This window comes from Cololabis saira, chromosome 12 (assembly GCF_033807715.1).
Source record: "Cololabis saira isolate AMF1-May2022 chromosome 12, fColSai1.1, whole genome shotgun sequence".
In the NCBI taxonomy this organism is placed as follows: Eukaryota; Metazoa; Chordata; class Actinopteri; order Beloniformes; family Belonidae; genus Cololabis; species Cololabis saira.
Window position 1 is genome coordinate 20,888,492 of NC_084598.1, and position 13,713 is coordinate 20,902,204.

The window sequence follows — 13,713 nt, forward strand, 5'->3', positions numbered from 1 at the left end:
TGCCCTGATGAATAATCAATATGGGGCGTACCTGCCAGAAATTGCTAAATACTGGGAGGGGAAAATGCAAATATGTCCATTTACCACGCGCAATGAGATTTACCAAGCCTGAAAGTTTTTGCGGGGATTGTGATTGCGTCTGTATTGCGTCGAAAGGAAGGTGCTAATCTGCCCAGCATTACGCAGGGATGCTTGTTGGTGCCTGATTTGAGGACTGGAATGGGGATGGCTCAACTTGTGGTGAGGATTCTCCACATGCAAAAGGAGAAACATTTTATTTTAATGTTAAATCGAGTATTATTCAGCAAAAGGTTGCCACAGGAGGCACATTCATTGTTTTATTTGTGATAATAAATAAATCACGTGTTTTCATGGAGAAAAAAGTGTTTCTTATTGTGCGCCTATACTTGTTCTGCAGTTGTCATACCCCGGTGTTGTGCCGGATTCAGCACCCCTGCCGTGAAAAGCACCCCCTCGTCTGACAAAAATGATATTCTCATTCCGTGTCACGTTCTGTTTAGCATCCAGTTTTGTGTTAATGATTCATGTTTAAATGCGCTCATGGATTCCACAATAGTCATACTTTCCCACAATCACAGTCACAGATAACAAAAATTGGGTAAATGGTTATTGATGTAATTAATTAATAGCCTGCTTACTGTGTTGTCTTCCATAATATTTGTAAATATATATAATATAAACTCCTAAGTATGTGTTTGTGTGAGTGTGTATATATAAATATATTGAAGTGTCAGTGTGTTTTTTTTCTTGGTCTACTTATCATTGAATATACGAATGGGTGCTTTTCACGGCAGGGGTGCTGAATACGCCACAACAATTTGCCTCTTCCACTAATATCTCTAACTCCAACTCATCAAATTTCATTTTGCGCTCGCAAACCGTAAGACACGCAACACCTCATTTAAATACTGAGGTTTGCACCTGTTATCAATTGCAATCTTAGTTGATCACCCGCAAAACACACAACAACAGCACGTGCAAACTTTTTCAGTGCACACGCAATTTAGTACTCTTTATTTAGGATCTTAAATCGTAAATCGGGCCCTATATCTTTTAAGTGGTTTTCCTATGTAAATATAAAATATAAAGTACACACACACACACACACACACACACACACACACACACACACACACACACACACACACACACACACACACACACACACACACACACACACACACACACACACACACACACACACACACACACACACACACACACACACACACACACAAATTGCCGGGTACATCTTTGTTTGTGCATGAATGAACGCCAACATCCGCCCCGCCCCCTCTTCACTATCTCTTGTCTCTCCTGAGTGGGAGTTTGCTCACCGGTGTCTAATGTGTTGTATCAGCTTTGTTAGGCGCATGAGAAAGATTTCCCAAGTCTCTATAACCTGATATCCAGGAAGTCAGCTGTGTCTCACTTAACCGACTCCCTCATTACAGCTGATGTGCACAGCCAGTGTAAGGGGAAAATAATCTAATCATGACACCTGACAGAACTGGCTGCAAAAACAAGAATCCACATAATGCACACACATGTAGGCACGCCCCCACAGATAAATGTTTCAAATTATAGGTGCATGAATGGTTGCTGAAGCATTCTGACTGTGCAGACACAAACGCACATCAGAGTGAGCTGGGCTGAATAATGCATAAAGAAGCTTGTTGCCACAAGGAGGTGATAAGCCTTACTGCTTATGGTATAGAGCAGAGGTGGAAAAAGTACTGAAAAATTGTAATTGAGTAAAAGTATCTTTACTTTGCTTACATCCTACTCAAAGTAAAAGTAAAAGTACTCATCTAAAAATGTACTCGAGTAAAAGTACAAAAGTACTTCATTTAAAATGTAATTTGAGTAAAAGTTACTTTCAGTTATTTAATGCAAAAAAAGGATGACTCACGAATCAAATTAATCAACTTCGAGGCATATTAAAGTACACATCCACACTTGTTAGAGTACATTTTTTTTAGATGTTGATGTCTTGAAGGCTGAAAGCTCCGCAGGCAGGCACATTTTACACTGCATTATAAATTAATGTTGTTGCCTTTTGTGCGTTTGAATGCGAATAAGTCTTCCAAGTTTGGCCAAGGGTTTTTGTTGTTTTTGTGGCTGGTTTCTGCCCGCATTTAATTTTTTCACCATAAATGTTGTACTCAGTAACGTGAGGGGGTTCAAATGTAGCGAAGTAAAATACTTGGGTCAAAATGTACTTGAGTAAAAGTAAAAATTACATATTTCAAAAACTACTTAGAAAATTACAAATTACTCATAAAAAGTACTCAATTACAGTAACGTGAGTAAATGTAATTTGTTACTTTCCACCCCTGGTATAGAGTAGGTTTAATTATCCGGTCTATGTGTAATCACATGGAAACAGCTTCTCATGCCTCTTTTATTAAGCCTTTTATAGCCTTTATAGTTGAGAGGGTACTCTTTTATGAATTATTGAACGCATTCTGCTGCACATATGTACATCTTACAGGCTCCTTGTTGCAAACTTTTTTAAAAGCTGCGAGGCAACGAAACAAATGACTTCCACAGGGATATCTTGTCTCTTTTATTTCAGGAGTAGGAGAAACGGGAGGCTGTCGTGCTGTGAGCTGTTTTAGGTCAGGTCAGAGGCCAAAGACCTTAAAATAGATTTTTCTTCCTTCTTTGTTTAATTTCTCTGGCGATGCTGAGCTGGGACTCAATGTTGCTTAAAGAAATGTAGGCTATGAAAATAAATGATGTAGTGATGACATTTGTTACAGAGACACTGAATCATCACGCATTCCTAATCAACCGGTAAGCATGAAAAGTTTGATGTTCAACAGTGAAATAAATGAGATCCTAAGACATATTTAATCTTAACGGCATGCAGGTCTATGATCGGTGCAGTTTGTAATCACCAGGGGCCTCATTTATAAAGGAGTGCGTAGGATTCATACTAAAAGTGTACATGTGCTCAAAAGCCGAAAATGGCGTGCACACAAAAAAATCCTGATTTATAAAACCGTGTGCACGCACATCAGCACGCAATGTTCACTTTATAAATCACAGTCCAGCTGGAAGGTTGCGCAAGTGAATTCGCCTCATATCCCGCCCTCTACACGCCCACTTTATACCATGAATGGTGAATGCAAAGTACTTCATGGCTGTATTTGCATATAAATGAGCCTGCTGAGCATGCGCAGCGCCTGCCTGCAGTCTGTTTCTGCTGTACGTCAGGATGAATGAGACGTGTCGAGTCACCGTGCGCTGCTGTGCTAAACGCCGTGAGTGCCTCGGACAGATATGTGGCAGAAATAAAAAGGAAGTGGTGCGATCTGAAGGTGGAGGCCAAGAGGAGAGTGGCCCGATGTCGTACAGGTGTCGTGCCAAAAAGTGATTGCCTGCCAGAATCTGATTTCTTCTGATTTCTGGCCACGGGAGCGTGCATAGCAGCCCCTTGAGCGATAGCACTAATACTTCAGATTTTCAGATTATGAAGCTCAAGAATGAGATCAAGTCATATTTAGGCAGAAACAACTTTTCATTAACTGTATTTGGCCTTCAATCAATTTTTGGCAGGTGAAAATGCCTATTTTGTGTTGTAATGGTCCTTTAAAAGAGTTAAAAGCAATCCTGTGAGCTCTAGCGTTTATATTATGAAGCTCAAGAATGAGATCAAATCATATTTAGGTAGAAACAACCTTTCATTAACTGTATTTGGCCTTCAATCACTTTTTGGCACGACACCGGCACGGCGTGTCCTGCACCGCGGCTGCAGCACCAGCAGCACCAGAGCGTCCCAAGCGCATGGCGCAGCTGGAAGTGGCGTGTCCTGACTGACGCTGTGCTTCAAACACGGAGGGACACGATCAGCGCTATTATATTATAAGTCTGACATGTGATGACATTAAAAGTATGACATGAATCTGGCTTCATTTCACCACCTCACCGTCTGCGTCGCCAGATCCCCATATCTTCAAAATGTTTGTCCGCTAGGATCAAAGTTTGCGTAAAGATACACATTTTTCAGTTTTTTTTTTTTTAAATCCCAACCTAGAGTAGAAGTGTAGAAGGCGGCGTGCGCATCTTTCAAGCCCTATTTTGTGCGCATGCAAGCTTTATAAATGAGGCCCCAGGACTTTAAGGGGAGGCAAGGCAAGTGTATTTGTGTAGCACATTTCAGGAACAAGGCATTTCAAAGTGATTTACATAATGAAAACATGAAAAGTTAACACTGTACAAACACTCTTCCATCACAAGCAATGAAGTAACCTTCACCACCATTCCTCAAACTCCCGTTTCTCTCCAGCCTCTCCTACCACCACAGAGTAAAGTAAGATTTCAGGTTTGGTCGGTTTAAAAGGTGGAGATGCAGCACTAGCACATTAAGTCTAATCTCTGATGACACAGCACATGCATGCTTCTTTTCACAACCAAGACAGGATAGCTTCATTCCATCACTCTCTCATACGCTTACGGTGCTGCACTCCAGAGGATATTCAATTACAACAAATCCACCCACAAAGGAAAGTGCTGTAATTTAATATAAATACCTATAAGATGAATTATAACATTAACAAGGAATTGTGTCTTTTCTGGAAATTAAAGTTCACACAGCTGCTTAGAAACAGTTAAGATGATATGGAGAACAAAACAGTAAAGTGTGTTTGTTGGAGAAACTTTGCACACAGTATGAACCAAAGATATTTTTTTCTCATCAACTTTTTCTCATCATTCTCCCTCTGATACATTAAGTCAGTAAAGCTTGGATCACTTTATGATTTGCCATTCCTGCTCATAATCCTTAAAATGTATTTCTGGCATTAAGGATACCAAGCAGCAAGCTACTTTAGTTGTTACTTTGTTTAACTTTTCCAACAAACATGTCTTAAAATGTGTAACCACACAAAGATTCCTGCAAAACGATTTGAAATATGGATTTGTCTGACCTCAAAAGACATTTCCACTGATGCCTCTGAGCCCAAGGATGTTGATGCCACCAACACAGGGCTTTATCTCTGCATGGTAAAGAGTTAAGTTCTATTTTTGAACGCGGCCCCACATGACATTGCTCAACAAAAGTTTTCCCATATTAATCCCTTTCATAAATACTTTTTTTTTTCAAGTATTTAAAATAAAATCCTCTGTTTCTCATTGCCCCTCAAAGACTCAAAGCCTTTGACTGATTCCACCACTACCTGATGGAGTATAGATGTATATGAGCACGTGAAATGAAGTTGACGAGAAAAAACATCAAATGTCTTTGGTTCATATGATCTACAAAAAAACAAATGTTAAAGCAAATGTCAGAATTAATTCCTAATCAGTGACTATGCTGAAATTTCATATGAGATTCACTCATTCTTTTTATACTTTTCCAATTTCATAAAACTTACTTTTAATCAAAAATAACAAACAAAACGTATTACATGCTGTAAAAAAAAACAAAAAAAACACTACCATTTCATTAAAAATATTGCCTCTTATGAATTTGATGGCCGCAACACATCTCATAAATGTTGGAACTTGGAAAACGAAAGGCTGGAAGACTAGCTAAATGGGACTGAAAAGAAACACCTGGACGAACATCTTACCTAATTAGTTTAACCGCCAACAAGTCATTGACATGACTGGATATAAAGTGGGCTTGGAAAGGACAAGTCTCTCAAAAGTCAATGTGGTCCAAAGACTGTGCTTACAGCTTCTGAAACTACTTCACAATAATGTTCCTCAGCTTAAAACATCCAAAACTTTGACCATGATCTTATCTTGTTATTGTTGTTGAGACCTCAGATGGTACTGGACTAAAACAGGCACAATTATTCAATAAATATTCTGCATGTGCTCATTAACACTTACAGAAACCACTGCCTAAGAACACAAATGCCCACATTTATGTCTATAAACGCAGGTTAAAGCTCTATAATGCAAAGAGGCAGCCATATGTGATGCTGATCCAGAAGGACTGCAGTCTTCTCGAGGCCAAAGCTCAATTAAAAAAGACTGAGACAAAATGGAAAACTGTTTTCAGATGGATGGATCAAAAATGTGTAGGAATCTTCAGAAACATGAACATAACGTCCTCCAGATAAAGAGGAGAAGGGCAATCCAGTTGGTTTTAGCATACATTTGAAAATCATTGAATTTTGTTTGTATTTACCAAATAGTTGGCACAACCTCTAAAAAGGTAAACTGGGATTGTATTTTCAGATTACTGTTATCTCCTTGTGTGATTCACACTTGAAAGAAAGCCACTGTCGTGCATTGAAAATGATTTTCTGCAAGGTGGCTTCTGGTCTGCTTGTGCATCTTCATACCTGGATGCCCTCTGTGCCGGGCTGCTGAAGGAGCTTGACGGTGCGTGTGTGTGCCGTCTTCTGGCCATGGCCGTCATGCCAGGTCAGGTTGCTGCCTCCGGCGCGATGCGGCAGCTGGTAGCTCAGCTCCTCAGCAGACAGAGTGTGCTCCAGGGAGGCACGGCAAAAGCTGAAGCTGGACGCAGCTGTTGGGATAAAAACAAAGCGGATGAGTAGAGAAAACAGAAAAGACAATCAGAAGAAAAAGAACTTTGATACAACTCAGTGTCTTTGAGGGCTTTCATTACGTCTTAGCAACAGGAATACACAAAAAAAAAGTCATAATAATGACTGTTAATCCTCTAAAAGCTTAACAGGCTGCGTTCACTCAGGATTACATGCTTTGTATGTCAACTGTGGTACAACACCGAACAGATGGCTGATACAGTGATGGTTCTGGGTAATGCCGTTACTGCACTGTGATCTCCGATTATAGAGAGTGCATATTCACAGCAGCAGTGTGTGATTCCTGGAATTGTCTCTCTTTTACCAGATTAGTTCTTGATTATTTAAATCCCTCATCATGACATATCCATCCCTCCCCTCTTTCCTTTCAAGACTCAATATTTGCAGCAACACAGACAAGTTGTTGGTGAAGTTTTGTGGTCGCCACAGGGTTTTTCTGCGTTTAATGTCAAGCTGAACTGCTGAGGTGTGGCTGGTCATCTGTAGCAGACTTTCAGTCATTTCCCCTTCTACCTAAGACGTAATTTAATGCAACCTGAATAATAGAAGAGGGTGAGAGAAAAAGTGCTCAAAATGTGGAGGTGCTTCATAAAGAGAGAGACACAGAGATAGAGGTAATTTTTTAACATGCTTAATGTCTGTTTCATGCAGTAATCAGATTTTTTAAAATTATTTTAAACCTGGCTCAACGAATCAATGCATCAAGCCTTGCATATTAGTATTTCATCACTTTACAGACAGTTTGCATGTCATTTTAATTCCATGGTTAAACCACATGTGAGACTTTTGGGGTTAAGGCAAAAAAAAGGTCAGTGCAGCATCTCTCTATTCTTGAAGAACACAGGAAAAACAATTGACCTGGCTGGACAGACAAAAAAAAATAATCATTTATGATGTGTTAAGAGAAACATTCTTGAGCTTTAGAGGGCTAATAAAGTACTTGATAAATCAGTTTTCCATATTTGTGTATGGGAATTCAGATAAGGAAAACACTGTAGTGCAGAACGGTCTGATCAAATCTGAAATAGATGTTTTTTTGTAAGTAGTAACTATTCAGCTACTGGTACAAAATCATATCTTGTGAATGATAATTCAGCCTACCTTTTATTTGTATGTTAATGCAGGCTGAAGTTCGTTTAAAGCATTTCTATGTTCGATTTTCTTCTTTAAAATCCAAAAATGATTTTGTCTCTTCATGTGAGAGCAGATATTTAGACAGATGCCGATTTACTAATGACAGATCCAAACGTGAAACAAGGCCCCAAAAATCTTACATTCATTCAGATATATACGGTAATAAAAATAAACCTTTTCACATGAGAACAATGTTAGAGAAAGGTTTGTAGGAGGAAAAACAAACGAATTTCTGACTGATCTCTTAATTTCCTTTCTCCCTCTGCACGCATGAGGAATAGATTTAAAATAAGGCTGGATTAAATTTGGCGATGGGCAACGGCTGTGTTTATCCTTTGGGTGCATCAGCATAAAAAAAAGAAAAAGAAGCCACAATTTAAGTCATACAATCCTTGAAAAATATGTTTATTCTGCAAGATCCAAGTGGAAAATTTATGGGAGAGCTCTCACATCATTTATAGAGAAAAAATGTATCTTCAGCAAGGAATTGCTCATCCTCAATAAACGTCCCCTGATTGACGGTGACATGATGGGGAATTAAGGGTGATCCAGCTGTGCTTAGTAAAATGAAGTAGTTACTCAACCAAATCGCTTCAAAAAGCTTTAGGAATTGACATGTCTGAGAACTGGATGCATGTAAGGCATCTTTTGGCATTATTTCTACTGGACAACTATCAAGTCAATATTGACACAAAAAAAGAAATGAGCCAGAGTGTCACAGAATCTTGTTTGGGTCTAAACATCCAGCCTGACATTTACCTTCCTACGGATTGTTTGCCTAATGAACAGGCAGGCGACCCAACAATACTGTTAACAGAGACCACTGCAGACATTACTCACACCGGGGCTGCACCACATAAATGCACTGTTGATTAGCCGTGGTAGAAGGAGCTATTTTGCTTGTGCACCCTGGCAATCTTGTCATTTGATAAGTGAGTGTGGTCACAGCGTAATAGTGGGAAAGTTTCTGTCTGCACAGAGCCTGGCGTGCATCTTCAGAGAGCTATATTTATGTCACATGGACTCTATCTGACTCTCGTATACTACTGCACATCAATGGTGTTCATGTACATATGAGAAAATTGCATGGGCTTGCCTTAAGGAGGCTGATTCAAATCCCAGGTGAGAATGTCATTTCATTTTTCTTTTTTTTTTTTTACATTTGAACTTTCACTCTCAGTCAATATTTAATTTGGCATGAAAACATTGATTAGAAAAAAAAAAGATTTTTGCATGAAATGTTCCCTTTCATACATATATATGTGTGAAATGAACAACACAACACAGAAAAGTTACACAATGTCTCACAACAGGAGATCAGCTGTTCCTGAGAAGAAATGCCACTCAAGGCACGTTTCCATTATCTGGGGTCCAGGGTGATTTTTGGGCGGCCCTGTCCATTGGTAAATGTCACTATTTCCAGGAACTAAGCCACACTAAGCCTCCTGTTTTAGCTTGGGTATGCTGTCAGCACGAGACAATGTTCAGCTGTCTCTTCTCGATATTCACTTCTACTTTTGGAGTCTTCTCATCTCATTTATCGCCACCATGGCAGTGCATCCGAGCACAACAAACAGAAATGCAGCAATTATCTCAGCTCCTTCCATGTTAATCTTGTCCGTCTGGTTGGTTTTACCTCCCTTTTTCTTTTTTTCCTTTCCCATCTTCTTTTTCTTTATCTTATTACTTGTTGGAAAACAGCTAAAGTGCAAACAAGTGCTATTGAGTGTTAGTTTGCCAAGTCAGTGGATCCTACCGGGTCCATCACTATAACAAAAGCAACAGCTGGACACAGTCAAAGGAGACTATTGCCTCTGTTAAAAGGCCCATCCTCCTTGGTTTTACCCCAGACCCCCACCACCGTTTTTTTTTTTAGAGAGAGGGTGTCAGCGGCACTAAGAAACATATGATGGAAACAATTTACCTTGCTGACCAGGCTTTTGTCTAAGCAGCAACAATTTTATTTTCTTTAAAGTATACATTTACCATTTCAGAATAAATAAATAATTGAGTTTGTTGCTTGTAGGGTTGGCTCTCTTACAACTTTGATGTAAGAGAAAAGTTTTCTAGGAGTTTTATAGTCTGGATCCTCAATCTTGTTTTACCCCTCAGTAATAAGGGAAGTGAATAATTGTAAATATATCCATGAGATGCATAATTACAGAAAAATGGATTGGAATATTAAAAAAACATGTCAAACTTGCCATCAAGGGAAAACTACCTTCCCGTTCCTTCATTATGTTTGTCCAACAAACCATCAAGACCAGGTTTATGACAGCTAAGGTTTAGGGGAAACACCTGGTTGCAACTTAAAGGAGAGGAGAAAAAAAAACATTTTTGCTCAACCTAGAAGTCTGCTCATGTAAACAGTGATGAGCAGAGAACATAAAACCATGATGTGTGGGGAAAAAAGACGGGGGAGAAGGAAAATAAGAAATGCCTGTCAGGAATCATGATTTGCAGCATTTTCTGCTTCTCTTCCTTCATCAACTGCTGTCTCTGTATGTTGATATGTTGGTGTCTTCATATGCAGGATCCTCCTTCCTTAAAATATTTTGTATCTTTTGACATTTTCTTCTCCATTTCTCATGCAGTACGTTTACATGCAGCAGTTCAATCGGATTTCTGATCGTATAAGACATCGTTCGGACTTTTAAACTGCATGTAAACATCTCAATCCGATCTACTTCGGACCTATATCGGACATTTAATGATCGAAGCAACACCTAGATAATTCGTTCACAGTCGGAATTTTAACGCCATGTATACGGAGACATCGGATATTGCAGTCTGCGCATGCTCGAGAATTTCCCCTGGGGCATTCACCCGGAAGTGAAAGGAGACGGCGCCTGTTAAATAGTTGTTTAAACACCTTTAAAAAGATCGTGAAAGAGCTGGCAGAAGCGGGCTTCATCAGGACACCGGAGCAGATCCAAATAAAGTGGAAAAATATACGAAAGGCGTAGATTGGCGCCAAACAAAACAACCGTCAACCGGAAGTGGCTCTTTGTTGACATGGTTACAAATGGTTACAACGGTTACAGCGCCACATAGTGTCACGGAGTCAGCCATGCTCTGGCCATTTATCCGATTCTCTGAACAGCATGTACAGGACTGTCTCAGAAAATTAGAATATTGTGATAAAGTTCTTTATTTTCTGTAATGCAATTAAAAAAACAAAAATGTCATACATTCTGGATTCATTACAAATCAACTGAAATATTGCGCAAGCCTTTTATTATTTTAATATTGCTGATTATGGTTTACAGTTTAAGATTAAGATTCCCAGAATATTCTAATTTTTTGAGATAGGATATTTGAGTTAAGCTGTAAGCCATGATCAGCAATATTAAAATAATAAAAGGCTTGCAATATTTCAGTTGATTTGTAATGAATCCAGAATGTATGACATTTTTGCATTACAGAAAATAAAAGGACTTTATCACAACATTCTAATTTTCTGAGACAGTCCTGTATACTCAGACAAGTGATTGGGTCTTCTGGATGTATTTATCTGATATGATCAGAAATCCGATTTCTTTGCTGCATGTAAACGTACTGATTGTCTTATCTTTGAGACAATAGGCTCAATTTAGACATTAGTACCGCCAGTCAAGCCTGTGGAAGTAGATGTGGAACATACAAAATTTAGAAGCCTTAAAAACCTAAAAATCTGCCATTCTCAAGGAATGAGACAAGAAAGAGCGAATTAACAAAGAGAAAAGGTGTGCTGCACAGTAAATAAGCACAGAGATCCGTGTTCACCAGAAAGGGCATACGCTAACATGAAACAGCTTAATTTCGAAGGCTGAAACTTCCCTGTGCTGAAACAAGAGACCCTTGAACATAACTTTTACAAGAAAAACTGCTGGTTCATGACTTACTTCATCTACTGAAATAAAATCTAAATCTCCTCCACATTGCTGCACACCTCCGCCTCCAGCACTCATAAAAGGAAGACAAAACTCTCATTCTGTAATCTTTAATGGACTTGGTTGGCTAAACCTCCTGGCACAGCACACCACAGCCAATTTAAGATCAGCCAAAAACAATTAAATATCTATACATTCATACTAATATCTACGCAGCTCAAGAGTACGCCTCGGTGTGTTGCTTTCAGAGGCAGAAAGATTTATGAAAACAGAAATGCTAAATACTGTGGCTGAGGTAAATCTCAGAATTATGCAATTCAAGCAGATAGAAATCCTTTCTATTCTAAATCGAGACGTTATCTTTCACCTTTCCTTTCCTGTCTCAACATGCATTTGATTGAGCCTGGACATCCGCCAAATCTCAAGCGTCCTATTTGTCACTATCTGCTGTTGTATTATCTCTTGCTGCCCTTGCTGGTGACTTTTATCACCTCCAGTCGGGGGAGGGTGAGACGATGAGGGGCGATGCAAGGTGAGTGGTGGAGACTAGATGAAGAGAGGAAAGTATTAAATTTGTCCTCTGAGTTGTGGTGACTTAATGAAAAAGAAATAAGGTACCCAGTGATGCGATGAATTTTTTTAAAAGCCCAGGAATCTCCACCTTCGGATTCACGTCTTTAGGAAGAAGAGATGGTAAAGAAAGTGGTGCTGCCAAAACCAAGGGCAAAGCATCACACAAATATTTGTGTGTGTGTGTGTTTGTGTAAAGGTAGGTCAATATGACTCAGCTCACTGAAGTGTAACCTCATATCACCTCCTCCTGACTGAGCAGCATATCTGCCGTGCAGAAGGGATGCTAAATCTCAGTGGTATTCTGTTTGAAAATGTAATTAAGCTGTTAGGTATGGCACCCTGAAAGGTCGTTCCAAGCCGAACCCCACAGTAGATTAACATGGCATCACTGAACATTACTCATTTGACTTCAAAGCGAGCGTCTACATTAGTCAACGCAAAGTCTTTTGCTGCGTAGGAATTTTTGGGTGAAGTTTCATTTTACATAACCTTGCCATCAACTTCAGAGCGCACAAGTTTTATTCCATCCTCTCACACACGGAGGATAAAGTTAGTGGTCTGGTTAATCCACCTTTTGCTGTGCACTGGAGAGAGGATGTGACGGTGTATTTCAAGAGACTGGTATTGGCATCAACTCCCTCCAGCACCTCCTATTTACCCCAATGATGAAATTTCTATTGTAGTCCAAGCTTTATATAAAAGTGGAAAAAACGGGAGAGAGAAAAAAAAAGGCAGATCACGGTCAACCTCATTCCTTTGTAATCTCTAAGTGAGTAAAACTTCATCATGCAGAGATTTCATGGCTGTGGAAAGCATTAAACCCTGAGTCCTAAATACAGGACTCTGGGTTTAATACAGTGATTTCACACCTGTATAATGCATTAAACCTGGAGTCCCAACTATAGCTAACAACCCAATGCAGCCCAGTCCACTGGTGCATTTACCACTGATCCTAATTTGTCGGCCCTATGGTATGTTGGGGGTGAAGCGAGGGGCTATTTACCACTCTTCAACTCCACCAGACCCAGTAGTAACCCCAGGAATGAGCCATGAAATTACTCTATTTGAAAAAGCAGGAGAAAGAAGAAGAAATGAAGAAAAAGACGAATGGGTGCAGCTTAAAAAAAAAAAAAAAAAATGTAAACTCTGCGACCCAAGGGGGTGGGGGTGCTTCCCATGATGCATTGCAGTCCATTTTCCACTGACATGAGACGTTGTTGCAGAAGCTGAGGCTGAGGCTTACCTTTCACAAACGATCAGTGTCATGGGAGCAAGCAAAGAGGGAAATGCTAAACACGCCACAGATCCAACTATCATCATGGCACAAGTGAAAGGAACGGCAGAAAAATCTGTGCTTACAATTTTGTGTGTGTGTGTGTGTTTCTAATATTGTCATAAATATATGGATGAGACACCACCCCAGTATGCAGACTCAAGTATTCACACATTTGTAGAATTCCATTCAGCATTTGTTGAGGCCACTGAACCAGAACAAAGCTGCAGAGAGGCAGCCACCTGGATGGAGCCCGGGCTCTGGATTCAAACCACAGGGCAGCTGTGGTTCACAGTGCAGCACAGCTCAGAGC

General features: G+C 39.8%; 1 protein-coding gene across 1 annotated transcript in view; it reads right to left on the reverse strand.

The window, feature by feature from the left end:
• Positions 1 to 13,713, reverse strand: part of samd10b (sterile alpha motif domain containing 10b) — an 81,419-nt gene that overhangs the window by 40,618 nt on the left and 27,088 nt on the right. The window contains exon 2 of the mRNA XM_061735974.1: positions 6,324 to 6,508. Within this exon, the coding sequence (XP_061591958.1) occupies positions 6,324 to 6,508 (185 nt within the window). The remainder of the gene's footprint in view (positions 1 to 6,323; positions 6,509 to 13,713) is intronic.